The 13,537-nt window shown below is 48.8% G+C and overlaps 1 protein-coding gene across 1 annotated transcript in view; it reads right to left on the bottom strand.

The window, feature by feature from the left end:
- Window positions 1-13,537, bottom strand: part of MYO5B (myosin VB) — a 210,357-nt gene that overhangs the window by 43,819 nt on the left and 153,001 nt on the right. The window contains exons 11-16 of the mRNA XM_049781585.1: window positions 9,712-9,793; window positions 8,872-9,012; window positions 4,807-4,929; window positions 4,141-4,224; window positions 2,541-2,696; window positions 1,908-2,005 (exon numbers count right to left, since the gene is read on the bottom strand). Of these exons, the coding sequence (XP_049637542.1) occupies window positions 1,908-2,005; window positions 2,541-2,696; window positions 4,141-4,224; window positions 4,807-4,929; window positions 8,872-9,012; window positions 9,712-9,793 (684 nt within the window). The remainder of the gene's footprint in view (window positions 1-1,907; window positions 2,006-2,540; window positions 2,697-4,140; window positions 4,225-4,806; window positions 4,930-8,871; window positions 9,013-9,711; window positions 9,794-13,537) is intronic.

The following is a 13,537-nucleotide window of genomic DNA, read 5'->3' as shown; positions in this document are numbered from 1 at the left end:
GGTACAAGGGATGAAACCTGGTCAGCCACGTGCTGTACTATTATTGCTCCAGCCCCAAGAAATTATTATGGGTTTATGCAGAAAGAAAAAATTATATTTGTGTTATCACAAATAGAAAAGGCTGTGAAAATAAACTCATAATGTAACTGACAATATATATGAATTTTTAAAAGGCCAAGTAAATGTAAGATTGATTCTAAGCATCTTACACTCATGAACAAATTAGACAGATGTTTTTGTATTTTAAGAAATAGTCACTTGGGACTGGAGCAAAAGCACAGCAGTAGGACATTTGCCTTGCACTTGGCTGACCCGGGAGCGATTTTTGAGCTCATAGACAGGAGTAACCTCTGAGCATCATCGGGTGTGGCCCAAAACCCAAATCAAAACAAACAACAACAACAAAAAAGAAATAGTCACAACCCAGAGCAGTTGGGAAACAGATTCTGAGAAGCAGAAATGTCATTCCTCCCACTCCCTGCTATACAGAAAAGAAGGTATCCTAGGTCCAAAAAAGGAATCAAAAAAATGTGAAGAAATTAGCTTTGGGGAAAGAGGGTGTGTGGAAGAGTTGGTTTGGGCCATACCTGACAGTGCTGAGGCTATTCCTGACTCAGAGCTCAGGCATGGCCCTGGACTGTGCTTGGGGAACCATATGTGGTCTGAGTAGCCAAATCAGGGAAAGCAGGATGCAAGGCTAACCCTGGTCCTATATTCCTGGCCCTAGTGCAGCATTCTCGACAGGAGAAAAAGCATCTTAGACAAGATTCTCCACGGGACTTTGTGAGGCTGGTAACAGGAAAGACGTGGGCTGAACAGCCCAGGAAGAAGGGTACGAAGCACGGGGCATATCTGACTGTGACCTCAGTCACCCATGATACAGTGTAGCACTTGGAGCCCTGCTGACTAGCAGCTCAAGGTGGGTCAACGACATCAGAGAACCTTCCTATGGCCAGGCAGAAGCTCCCTGAGGTGGCACTGAGACCCTGCAGGGTTTGTTTATTTGTTTGGGGGCCACACCTGATGGTGCTCAGGGGTTACTCCTGCTCTGGGCTCAAAAATTACTTCTGACAGGCTCGAGGGACATTATAGGATGCTGGCATTTGCATCTGGGTGGGCCATGTGCAAGGCAGACACCCTACCTGCAGTGCTATTGCTCAGGCTCAAGCGTCTTTTGTTTGTTTGTTTTATATTTTGTTTTTTGGGCCATATCCAGTGGTGAGGATTGAACCTGGGTCAGTCACATGGAAGGCAAATGCTCTTCTGAGATATCACTCTGGCCCCTCCCACAGGGTTCTGACTGGGAAATGCCAATCTAATGGGAGAGTGAGGGAAGAGGAGAGGTGCTGCTATTTGCAGTAACAGGGACCCCCCCCAAAAAAAAAAACAAAAGATGGTTGGGAGCAGGGGGACCTGGGCTAGACCAATGTAAGGACAGTGATCACTTGGTATTGACTGAGTCCCAGAAACAGGCTGGGGTGCAGCCATCTAGGGCAATGATGGAACAAGGAGGAGCACTGAGTTGGTGTAGGGGAGACTTTGGATTGTGGGACTGAAGGGTGAGGAGGAGGAAGGTGAGCATAAGAGGTCACTCTCACAGCTCTGTGTTGGTGGGGAGGAGCGAGGAAGAGCCAAATGTCCCATATGCCAGGAAGTTGTGTCTTCAGTGCACGAGGGCTGGCTGGGCTTTCTGCAGGGAGCACTTACCTAGACACAAGCTGCTGTGTCTCCCCAATACAGGGTGCAAGCAGCCTGCACTTCCCTCCTCCCCCTGAAGAACCCAATGGCATAGCCTGGGCAGTGCAAGGGCCCCACTGTAGTCCCTAACTCATCTACACCCAAGTGTGACACAGAGCCCCAGTGCTACCATAGTTCTGGCACAGAGTCTGCAAGGTGGAGTTACTTACTGGAAGGGGAGCTTCTCGTCATTGGGCTTGATGCAGCGGACGTAATGTGGGGTCGTGGCGTTCAGGGTCTCCATGAGCAGCTGCAGAGATGTGCGGAACTGGGGGCAGGAGGGAATCAAGTGAACCCCTGCCCTTGTGCCAGGCGTGGTGAGGGATGGAAGAAAATCCCCGCATGTCACACTGCTGGACTCCTTGCCAACCTGGACCAGGCCCCTCTAGTCTTCGGGACCTGGGGAGAAGTCCCATGTGTCCCCACTCTGGGCTATGGTTCACATGTGCTGAGAGGCAGGAGGTGTGTAGAGGCTGCTTGATACCCCTAAAGCAGAGGGCCTGGAACCAAGAGGCTGGAGATGGGTACAACCCAGAGCAGGACTCACTGGCAGCAAGGATGGCCATGGGGTGCTTGGGCTGCCAGCACAGTGGATCTAATAACATCGATAAAGACTGCAGTGGGAGTGTTTGTGTTTTCTGGTCTCCCCTAGACTTCTAGGCCCTCTTGCCCCTAACACGGGGTCTCTCCCCTGGTCTTTCTATGGGGATAGTGGAGTTTAGGGCTCCAGTCCTGCCAATTCCTCTTTCCTATCACCATCCCCAGATGCCCCACCCTGTTTCTCCCCCACTCCCCCAGCTGACCTGGTGGCCCACGGTTTTCTTATGTTCCTTGTTGGAGGCCTTCAAGGGAGGTCTGGCCGACCGAACATTGATTTTGTTGGATGAACCCTTCCCGGTGGGAGTGGTGGCAGGAACAGGGTCCTTGTCATCATGGAACAAGTCGGCCACAAGTGGGAACTAGAGACAGATACAGAGAAAAACATGACAAGACCTTCTGTGCTTTATGTGGCAGTTCTTTCCAGGGAGCTTTCCAGCAGAGGGCCCAAAGAACCAAGATCCACAGAGAAACAAGCTCTCACAATGGCTACAAGGAAATACCAACCCAGACTCAGAGAGGGTGAATAGAGTCTGCGGGGTCTATCCATGCCAGGGGATATTGTCCCCACAAAGAACAAGTGCCTGGTCCCAAGGTGCTGGGGAACCCCAGACACTTGAGTGAAAAATATCCTCTGGGTGTGATTCCTACATATGAAATAACCATGGTGCAGGAAATAGTTTAGTGGTGAATATAATGTAGGTCTGTGATGTACAGGAAATAGTTTAGTGGTGAATATGAAACAGGCTTGTGGTGAACAGGAAGTAATTTAGTGACTTATTAAGTAAATCTCTGGTGAACAGGCAGTAGTTCAATGGTTGTCTGAGATTGGGCAGGAGGGTCTGTGTAATGAGATATGGGGGACAGGTTTATTTTTATTTTTATTTTTGGGCCACATCTGGTGATGCTCAGGGGTTACTCCTAGATATGTGCTCAGAAATTGCTCCCGGCTTTGGGGACCATATGGGATGCTGGGGATCGAACCGAGGTCCATACTGGATCAGCTGGGTGCAAAGTAGGGCACTGCCCTACCGCTGTGCTGTTGCTTCGGCCCCTACACTTTCTTTTTGAATACAATTAAAATATTCTTGAAATTTAGAGCACCTGTTCCTACACTCCTTGAAAAAATGCTTACTCTACTGGACAAATATGCAGAATTATAGACTATAAAAGAATAAACTTGGGGTTGAAGATATAATCTAGCAGGTAGAGCACTAATCTTGTGTGTTCAAGCCTTGGCACCACACCAGGTCCCCTGCCAACAATGATGCCTGAACAAAGACCCAGAAGTAAACCCTGAGCACCACTGGGTATGGCCTCCAAATTAAATTTTAAAAATAAAAGATTTAGAAGACCAGAGTGATAGTACAGCAGGTATGTTTGTCTTATATATATTTGTCTATATAGTTCGAGCCACAGCATCCCATATGGTCCCCTGAGCACTGCCAGGTGTAATTCCTGAGTGCAGAGCTACGGAGTAACCCCTGATCACTGCTGAATGTAGCCCAGAAACCAATACTAGTAATAATAAAATAAAAATTAAAAATAAAGAATGTAGTTGAAATGGAAGGGAACAAAATTAACTTTCCAAGATACTATGAGGTGTTACCACCAAAGACGGGCAGAACCTCACTTCCTTCTAGATGGGTAGAAAATTGCATGTAACCTTCACCCAGAAATACTCCTGTACTACCATCAGCTGATCCCTTTCCCAGCTTCGCCATTTCCTCACACATTTCCAGGCAGAAACAGCTACCCAGCCATCGCCCCTGTCCTGCCTGGACTCCCTCAGCCCTCATTCCCCACCTTGCTGGCCTTCAGGATGTTGATCTGCTCCTCATGTACCGTGTCTCTGTTCTTCTCCAGGAAGCCGTCCGAGAGGTACTCCACCTGAAAAGGGCAGGATATAGCAGCCATGAGAATGTGCATTGCTCAGCCAAGCTCCCTGTGCAGACAGCAGCCTGGGAATGTGCCTGTTTAATAGGCTAGTCCACAATGTGCTTGGAATTTACAGAGATAGAGCAGAGAGAAAGAGAGCCAGAGACAGAGGGAATCTGGGACTCTCATAATGAAAAATAATCGTGTTCTAATGGGGAGGTTTTATAAGATGTCCCTTTCGGGGCTACCAGGTGGTCTCCTCCCTTCTATGTGGAGGAAAAAGTCAGGAAAGGTTCCAGGGATTCCCCAGAACAAGGACAGGGGTTGCCCCCCACTCCCCACCCCTCGATTTCCTTCTCTTTCCTGTCTATCAATCCTACTGTTCTGTTCCCAGGGCACAGACCATCACCACCACCCTGCACCCAGTGAAGTTTGTGAAGCATTTGGCTGGGAAGCACATTCCTGAGGGGTTCTGCCAGGGTTCAGGGGTGCCACAGTGATGGCCAGAAGAGAGGGTGATTTCAGATTTCAGACCACTTGCAAGTCAGATAGACGAACGCTGAGCCCCCCACCCATGCTCCCGAGACGACTAACCTTGTCAGCAAAGTGGATGACGATGAAGGCCGTATTGGACATGCGAGGCTTTTGGAAGTGCTGGCTGGCCGAATGTCGGTCATAGAGCTTCTGGGCCCAGTTCTGGTCGGTTCCTTTGGGCACCTGTGGAACCCCAGAAACAACTGCTTTGTGAAAAGGGAAATGCAGGTCATGAAAGAGGAGGGAACCTACCAGGAAGATGAGCTCCTGAGAGACTGAATTCTGCTCTCCAGTGTGATCCCAAATGATGTGTGAGCCACGGATGCCAGTGAGGCATGCTGGGTAGTGGTGGTGGGGTTGAAGTAGTTAGAGAGGGGAGGAATATGAATCATGAAGTCACGGGAGCAGAAGTAGAATAAGCTAGAAGAGGATTCTCCCCTTTGGGAGGGCCTGGGACCCGTTGTCATGACCAAGTCTCATGCACCTCCACAATCAGTTCCTGGCACACACACTCTCTCCTTGCCCTGCCCCCATGAGCCATCACCCCATCTCTTCTGTCCTCCCCTGACCACTCCTGAATCACAGGGAAGCTCTTTGCAGTGTATGTTCCATACACCCAACAAGTCTGTTCATTGCTGGGTTCGTGTATTGTCTTGGGGGTACAAATAAAGCTGGTTGGGTTCAAGAAGTTAGCCTTGTTGCTTCTGCCCTGCCCTCAACTGAAAGCTGAGAATTTGGTGTTGGCCTCCCCCTGGCTGCTAGGTACTAAGTACTACAGCAGCATATATTGGAGATTGAGACATGGCCCTTGTTTCTGTCCGGGCACAGTAAATGGTTAGATGGATGTTTCACTGATGTGAGGATGCTGCAGGGGGTTCCCTTTGATCCCTTTATTGGAGGCCTCAAATGTCTCAAATTAAGATACAACAGAGCTTCTGTATAATCCAGTGATTCCATTTATTGGCATCTAGCCCAAGTATTAAAAATGCTAATTTAGAAAGATGAGTGCCCACCTACGTTCACAGCAGGGCTAAGTACAATAGCTTAGCTATAGAACACCCAACTCTCCAATGACAGATGCACAGATAATGTAACTGTGATATGTAAACACAATCAAGTACAATATGGTGATGAGAAAAGATGAAATTGTGCACTTGGCTGCACCCTGAATAGAATTGGACAGTGTCATGTTTAACAAAACAAGAGGGAGTGGGGCAGATACTGGATGATCTCACCCATCTGTGGTATGGAAAGAAATCAAACAAGGGAACAGAAAGTATTTGGAATGATGATGGGTCCCTGGATATGCACCACAGAACAAAGATTACAAATGGGGGGTGGGTGGAAAGTGAAGATGGGTCTGGAGGGACAGAAGGACAATGGGAAGGGCCTTGGGCATGTGGGAGGTGGTGAGGGTACAATGGCTTCATGTATCAAAACCATACTCATTCACACTATTGTGCTCATGCTACACAAACAACAGTAAAAACAGAAATGTAGGAACCAGAGTGATAGTACAGTGGGTAGCGTGCTTGCCCTGCATGTAGCTGACACGGGTTCAATCCCCAGTGTACCATCAAGAGCCAGGAATAATCCTTGAGCACTGCCAGGGTGGTCCAAAATAATAATAATAATAATAATAATAATAAACAGAAACTCAAAGAGCAGGGAAAACCATCTCAATGTGCCACAGTTGTGAGTCAGTATATATGTCATGGCCCCTCCTCTAAGGGAAGATGCTCCCTCCCCCAATCCTGGGTGCCAAGGCACCACTTCCCCAGTCATGGGGAGGACTGCAGGGGTCTTCACAGTTCCCACCGCAGCTGGGACTTGCTCTGCCTGAAGGTGACCCCTGCACCAAGTACTGCTTTCCCACCGGCTGCATTTGGGAATGGAATAAAATCGGTGCCATGAGAAAATCGCCTCCACCCTCGGGAAGAAGTTTCTCAAGGACTCCGCAGGGGACACAGTTTTCTCAAGATCTCATTTGGCATAACCACTACTGAGCATCCAGTGCTAAGTGCCAGAGGAAAGCCAAGAAAAGAAAACTTTTCCCTGAGGGCAGCTATTAATTGTGTTGGCAAGACAAAATGAAAAATATTTAATTCAGCATCTTTGAAATAGGTTCTGTTTTGCACTTGTCTCCAAGTCTCCTATGTTTAGAAACACCAGGTATGGGGAAGGAAGTGGGGGAAAAGAGATGATAGGGAAGAGGTGTGGATGTGTGTGTGTGTGCCAGGAAGCACGTCAGGGCTTGGGACACAGAGATCAGGTGTGGCAGAGTCAAGGTAGAGCAGGATGTTGGGGTAAGAAAGCACATCTGAGCGGATATGTGTGGTCCCCACCATCAAAAGATACAACCTGGTTTTCCTGCTATGGGGACATATAAACAACCAGGGAAACCAGAGAGACAGCACAGGGTAAAGGCATATGCTTTGCACACAACTGACCCTGGTTAGATCTGGGCACAGCAGATATTCCCCCAAACTCCCCAGGCGTTCCTAAGCATGGAGGCAGGATCCATCCCTGTGTAATGCTAGGTATGGGTCCCCACAAAATAAAAATAATAAAACATGATCAGGGGATAACTAATGATAAAAGCAACAGAACTGAGCTTACCAGGCGTGGGGGCAGAGGGGAAAGGGAGGAGAGGACACAGAAGGGAAGCAGACATTCTGGTGGAGAGCTGGTATTGGACTATAGTATGCATGAAACACTCTCATGAACAGCACAGTGTCTCAGAGTTGAAAAGCAAACAAACAGTGGGGGCCAAAGTGATATTATAGCAGGTAAGTTGCTAGCCTTGTATGCTACCAATCTGGGTTCAATCTAGGGCATCCCATAGGTTCCCCAACCTGCCAAGAGTGATCCCTGAGTGCAGAGCTGAGAATAAGCCCTGAGCACTACCAGGTATGGCCCAACCCCCTGTTCCCTAATAAAAAAAGAAAGAAGGTAAGGCATTTGCCTTGCATGTAGCCAAGCTGGGTTTAATACCCAGCATCCTGTACAGTCTCCCAAGCAGGAGTAAGCCGTAAGCATCACTGGATATGAGTTAAAACAAACAAAATTGATTATAGAAAAATCCATTTTAAAACAAAAAATAAAATAAAAATTTGAGTGAAAAAGATGCTCAGACTCAGAGTTGGAAAGATGAAACAGTTTTTGTTTTGTTTTGTTTTGGGGGGGCATACCCGGTGGTGCTCAGGGGTTGGCTGCTTGCAAGGCAAACGCCGCTGTGCTATCTCTCTGGCCCCAAGATAAACAGTTTATTGAAACAGGAAGAAGTGAAGTGTGGCTCGTTTTATTGAGTCTTTATAGGAAAACTGGGTCGTTGTTTTTCTTACTAAAGTCTCAGAGGATTCCATTTGTTTCCCAGGTATGCCTTACAAATTTAAGACCCATTTGTGTTGTAAAGATAAGATTAACATCTCCCATTCCCACTTAGGCTGGTAACGACGATCTATTTAAGACTTTTTAGGCTATATATTTCACCATTTTCCCAGGTTCTGCCCTCTCTCTCTCAGTCTCCTGTGAACCCAAAGTGCTCAGGGCTTACCCCTCAGCTCTGAGCTCAGGAATCACCCCCAGCCAGCTCAGGGGACTATAGGTAGTACCAGGGATTGAACCAGGTCTGCCATATGCAAGGCAAGCACCCTGACCACTGGATTGTGGCTTTGGTCCTTACTCAGTATTTTTATTTTTATTTGTTTTTTGGTGGGGCCATACCTGGTGGCACTCAGGGATTACTCTTGGCTCTGCATTCAGAAATCATTCCTGGCAGGCTCAAGGAACCATATGGGATGCCAGGGATTGAACCCAGGTCTGTCCCGAGTCATATGTGTGCAAGGCAAACATCCTATCACTGTGTTATCACTTGGACCCCAATTACTCAGTATTTTTTCTTGAAAATATTAAAGAAGCCAGGAGCTGTGGATGAATGCAGAGACTGATTATCCCCACTTGTGCACCATCCACACCCATATTGGGCAGGCGAGTATCTCCTGTGCACTAGAGGCAGAACTTGTAGATGACGGGCAGCCAGACCATCTCACATGATCTAGGGCTGCTCTCTCTGCCCTTACTCCCTCCTAGCACAGTCCTGCAGCCATGCCAGCTCTGCCTCACCTTACACTCTTCATCCAGCAGGTCCAAGATGCCCAGCTTGGCCTCTATGAGGTCGATACAGGGCTGGTTGTCATAGAAATCAATCAAGGTCCAAGGGATCTGCTCCTTCATGTATTCTTCTTGCTCCAGTTTGAAGACGTGCTGGAGGAAGAAGTCAGAGATAAGAGTTAGAGGCCTTCAGGGATGCTCCAACCTTCACTTCCCTGGATCTTCAGCCCTGCGAGTCCTGGAGAATGAGAAGTGCCCAAACCAGAAAAGATTCTGGCACGAGAGTCACAGACATGATCCCAGGTTATCAGTTGAGTGTGGGAATGTTCCATACTCACTTGCAGCTTAATTGGCACAAGGTGCAGCACAGATAGGAACATGTCAAAGAAGACACGCTTGGGGTGCCTGGTCCCAGGGAACCTTCCCCTAGATGCCTTCAGCCCTCACTTTTACTGCTGCTCCCTCCAAGTCTTAGACTGGGCCAGTGGCTACTGAGACCCTGAAGGCCAGGCTCAAAGTGGAATAAAGTTGGGCAAAGGAACCTCTCAGTCAGGTGGAGGGGTGTCTCCCTGCTGGATCCATCCACTCTGTTTGGACAACCTCCTGGGCAAGGTGAGTGCCCCAGAAAATGAAGATGCCCCCAAAACCAGGGGCACTGCAGGGCTAGAGAACTTGACCTAAGCAAAAGACAATTGGGCTGGCTCCTACAGGAAGAGAGAAAGCCTGGGACCCTGGTGTGTCTGGACTCAACCACCAGCCCTAACATGCCCAGACCCGAAACCTCAGCTCTGACCCACCCAGGCCTAGTTCCCCAGCCCTAGACCTCCAGATTCAACCCGACCTCCATCCTACCGAGTTGAACTGCTGCTGGAGCTTCTCGTTGGCGTAGTTGATGCAGAACTGCTCAAAGCTGTTGACCTCAAAGGTTTCAAACCTGCAGCATGGAGGAGGGGACCCAGTAAGAGCCATTCCTTCCTCCACAGGGCAGCTAGGACTCCAGCCCAAACCCCAATTTCTCTGAGCACCCCCACCAATGGCAGAGATCCCAGATATGCTCAGCCACGGGCAAGACAAGCACCTACTTGCTGTACTCTCCCTCTGCCCAAGACTACATTTCTTTTTCTGTTTGTTTGTTTGTTTTTCGGGGGCCACACCCAGTGAAGCTCAGGGGTTATTCCTGGCCTTGCACTCAGAAATTGTTCCAGGCTTGGGGTCCCATATGGGATGCCTAGGATCGAACCGAGGTCCGTCCTGGATCAGCTGCATGCAAGGCAAATGTGTGACCACTGTGCTATCACTCCAGCTCCTTAAGACAACATTCTTTTTTTTTTTTCTTTTGGTTTTTGGGTCACACCTGGCAGCGCTCAGGGGCTACTCCTGGCTCTATGCTCAGAAATTGCCTCTGGCAGGCTTGAAGGATCATATGGGATGCCGGAATTCGAACCACTGTCCTGCATGCAAGGCAAATGCCTTACGCTATCTCTCTGGCCCCAAGACTACATTCTTTTTTTTTTTTTTTTTTTTTGGTTTTTGGGCCACACCCAGTAACGCTCAGGGGTTACTCCTGGCTATGTGCTCAGAAGTCGCTCCTGGCTTGGGGGACCATATGGGACACCGGGGGATCGAACCGCGGTCCGTCCAAGGCTAGCGCAGGCAAGGCAGGCACCTTACCTTTAGCGCCACCTCCCGGCCCCACCAAGACGACATTCTTAACAGCAAAGAAAAATTGTGTCTTAAAACATTAAGGAGAAAAACTGTATGCTAGCAGATGGCCTTCCTGGAGGAGGCGCTATCTGAGCACACAGGAAGTAGAGAGTGGGACATTGGTGGGCCTGGGCTGGGACTTAGAAAGACTCCTGGAACCCCCCAGCACACACATACCCCCTCACAGACCACTGACCAATTCCAGCCTCACAAAACACGATGTACTTCCTTCCACATTGACCACATATCCTTACTACTGGCCTTAGAAAAATATTAAAGCAGCCCTATATTTCTGGGCTGGGTGGGAAGTGGCTGTAGGTAGAAAGACAGGTGACCCCCTAGTCAGCCTAGCTCAGTGCCCAGGAAGAAAAGCTTTTGCCTCCCCCACAAGGTGTAGGGCTGGGGATGTGGGGAAGTAGAAAGTAGGGTGACATCCAAGGGGTCAACTGCTGGGAGCAAAACACTTGGTGAAAGAACAGCCTTGAATTAGGTTCAAGACACAGTCCCTAATAGAGTGATGGCCCATCTCCTCCACAGGGAGGCCCGTGTCTGCTGCTCAGGCCACTAGACAGGGTTGCTCCCAGGTCAGGGGAGTCCTGCAGACTCAGTCCTGCCCCACATACTCCTCTCTTTCCCCAGGAGGGCTAGCTGACAATAGCCAAAACAGGAAATTGCATCAATGAAACTTAGAAGGCAGATAAAAGACCTAGCTTCACCCTTGGCTAGGGACTGGAAAGGGAAAGGGAAAGGAAGCTGCTTGCAGAGTTCACATAGAGAAAGGATTTAAGTACATCCCACTCATCAGCTCTGAAGGTTTACGATGCCAGCCAGCAACCTACAAAGAACCTTCTCATGAATTTGAAATGGCCTGAAATTAGCTCATAATTTCCTGATTTCTAAGATATTATTTGGCAACAATTCCTCTGGCGGCAAGTGTAATCACTGCAGTGCCCAAGGGCCAGCGATGAATGAGTGGTATGGGTGGCTTAGAAAATGCCTAAGATGAACATGTTCAGAAAGAGAAGCCGATTCTCTGAAAGAATCATCTGTACAGTGATTCTTCCCATCAATAAAGAGAACTTGTTAAAATAAACACAACGGATCTGTTTAGAGTTCACAACATTACAGTGTCACAAAAGAGTTGATTTGGATTCCTCCTATAAAATCAATACTAGGAGAATTTAGACCAGAATCCTTGAGTGGGTGGGAGGAAAGTCAAATCCTAGAATAAGCCTGGCCAGCCAGAGACTTCTCATACGTGACAGGGAGGATACATGCTTGGCCTGCTAAGTCCCAGGCTCATTTCCGGCAGCCTCCAACCCTCAATCCTGCCCCCATTGATCAACAACAGAGTCAAGATTTCATGAAGAAACCTGAGATCTGTATTTGTGGAGGCACAATTTTTATGCCTATTTTGATTTCCTTTGATCTTCAAGATGTAGCTGAGAGCACAATTTCTTTGGCCTTCCACCCTGATCTCAGGGCATTGATGGGCCACCACAGGCTTCAGAAAACAAGGGGTGTCTGTAAAGCTGTGACCCCAAGAAGTCCCCCAGTCACTGTGTACTAATGATAGACTCCCAGACACCTGCACCTCCAGGACTGAGTGGCACGAGATACTTGAGGATGAGCTTGTCCTTCCTTCCCCTAGACCCTGGAAGGCAGGAACAGGCATCTCTGAGTCTGGTGATGCTCTTTGCACCAGACAAACATGGGGCACTTCTGCCCCTCCAGAAGGTAGAATCCAACAATTTTGGCTCAAGCAGACTAGAGAGCAGGGCTGAGTGGTCACCAAACAACCCCTGTGGGGCTCTCTCTCCCTCTCAATGCTCCTGAAATGACGCATGAGCACTGTGGCCAACCTGGGAATCCAATCCAGTGGCCATCCACTAAGCTACAGGGATGCAGCTAAACTAGAAAACAGTCGGACTTTGGTACCATAGAGATGCTTCTCTGTACCCGCACATGCCCTATGGGACCTGCCCTTGAGGGTCTGCTCACAGGGCCTGTGGAGCCCATGGCTAGTGGCTCTGGCACCTAGATGTGTGAGGTTGAAGACAGCAGTGTGTCATACATGGCAATGCCCATAATCAATCGGTCCGTTGCTCTGATGGGTGGTAGCCAATCACAGAGCTGAGGAAAGGGCTGGTGGACAGGTGGCAAGAGCTGCTCCAGGAGCCTGCCCAAGTAGGTTGAAGCATTTGCAGCTGGGTCTGTTCATGGGGGTGCAGGCATGGACAGAGACAAGTAGGGATTTCTTTGCTTTAGAGCAGGGCAGGGGCCTGATTCCATAATACTCCAAGGTGCTGCCTGAGAGTCTGATCTTACGGTGCTTTTGGTGTCCAGGTTCAGGTGGGAGACTCTGAGTTTTCCGGCAGTGGGTGATGTGATGGGTCTTAGGACATGGGCACCCACGAACACCCACCAGGACAGTCATGTCCAGGGTGTGACCCTTATGAGAGAGTTAGTGGCAATAGCAGGTACATGATGATTGTCATCAGGAGTGGGGGCAAGGGGACCAGGGAGCTGTTTAGCCAGAGTTTAGGTTCACTGGAGCAAAAAGGACAGAATTTCACACCACATCATCCCCAACGCATCATTAAGTGCAGCCCAGGAGGTTCCAAGAACTGCTGGGAGGGATCCGAAGGTCTCCGGAACACTCTAGAAGCTGCCTCCAAAATCATTTCAGTTTTGCAGATTCAAAAAATCTTGAGGGGCCAGGCTGGAGAGAGTGGACAGGCTGAGTGCAAGCTTCATGTCCAGGGGGTCCACATTTGATCCTCAGCATTACATGGTCTCTTAGACACTGCCCATAGTGTCCCCTGAACACAGAGGAGACAGCTCTAAGCACCATCAGATGAGGCCCAGTAAAACAAAACCCAAGTAAAGAAGAAAAATCCATAAACTAGAGATTTATCATACAACTATGTGAAACCTATTTAACATGATGGAGTTTGTGCACTTAAAAAGGTCA

The sequence above is a fragment of the Suncus etruscus genome, chromosome 10 (assembly GCF_024139225.1).
Source record: "Suncus etruscus isolate mSunEtr1 chromosome 10, mSunEtr1.pri.cur, whole genome shotgun sequence".
NCBI lineage: Eukaryota > Metazoa > Chordata > Mammalia > Eulipotyphla > Soricidae > Suncus > Suncus etruscus.
This window is presented reverse-complemented; position numbering and strand designations above follow the sequence as displayed.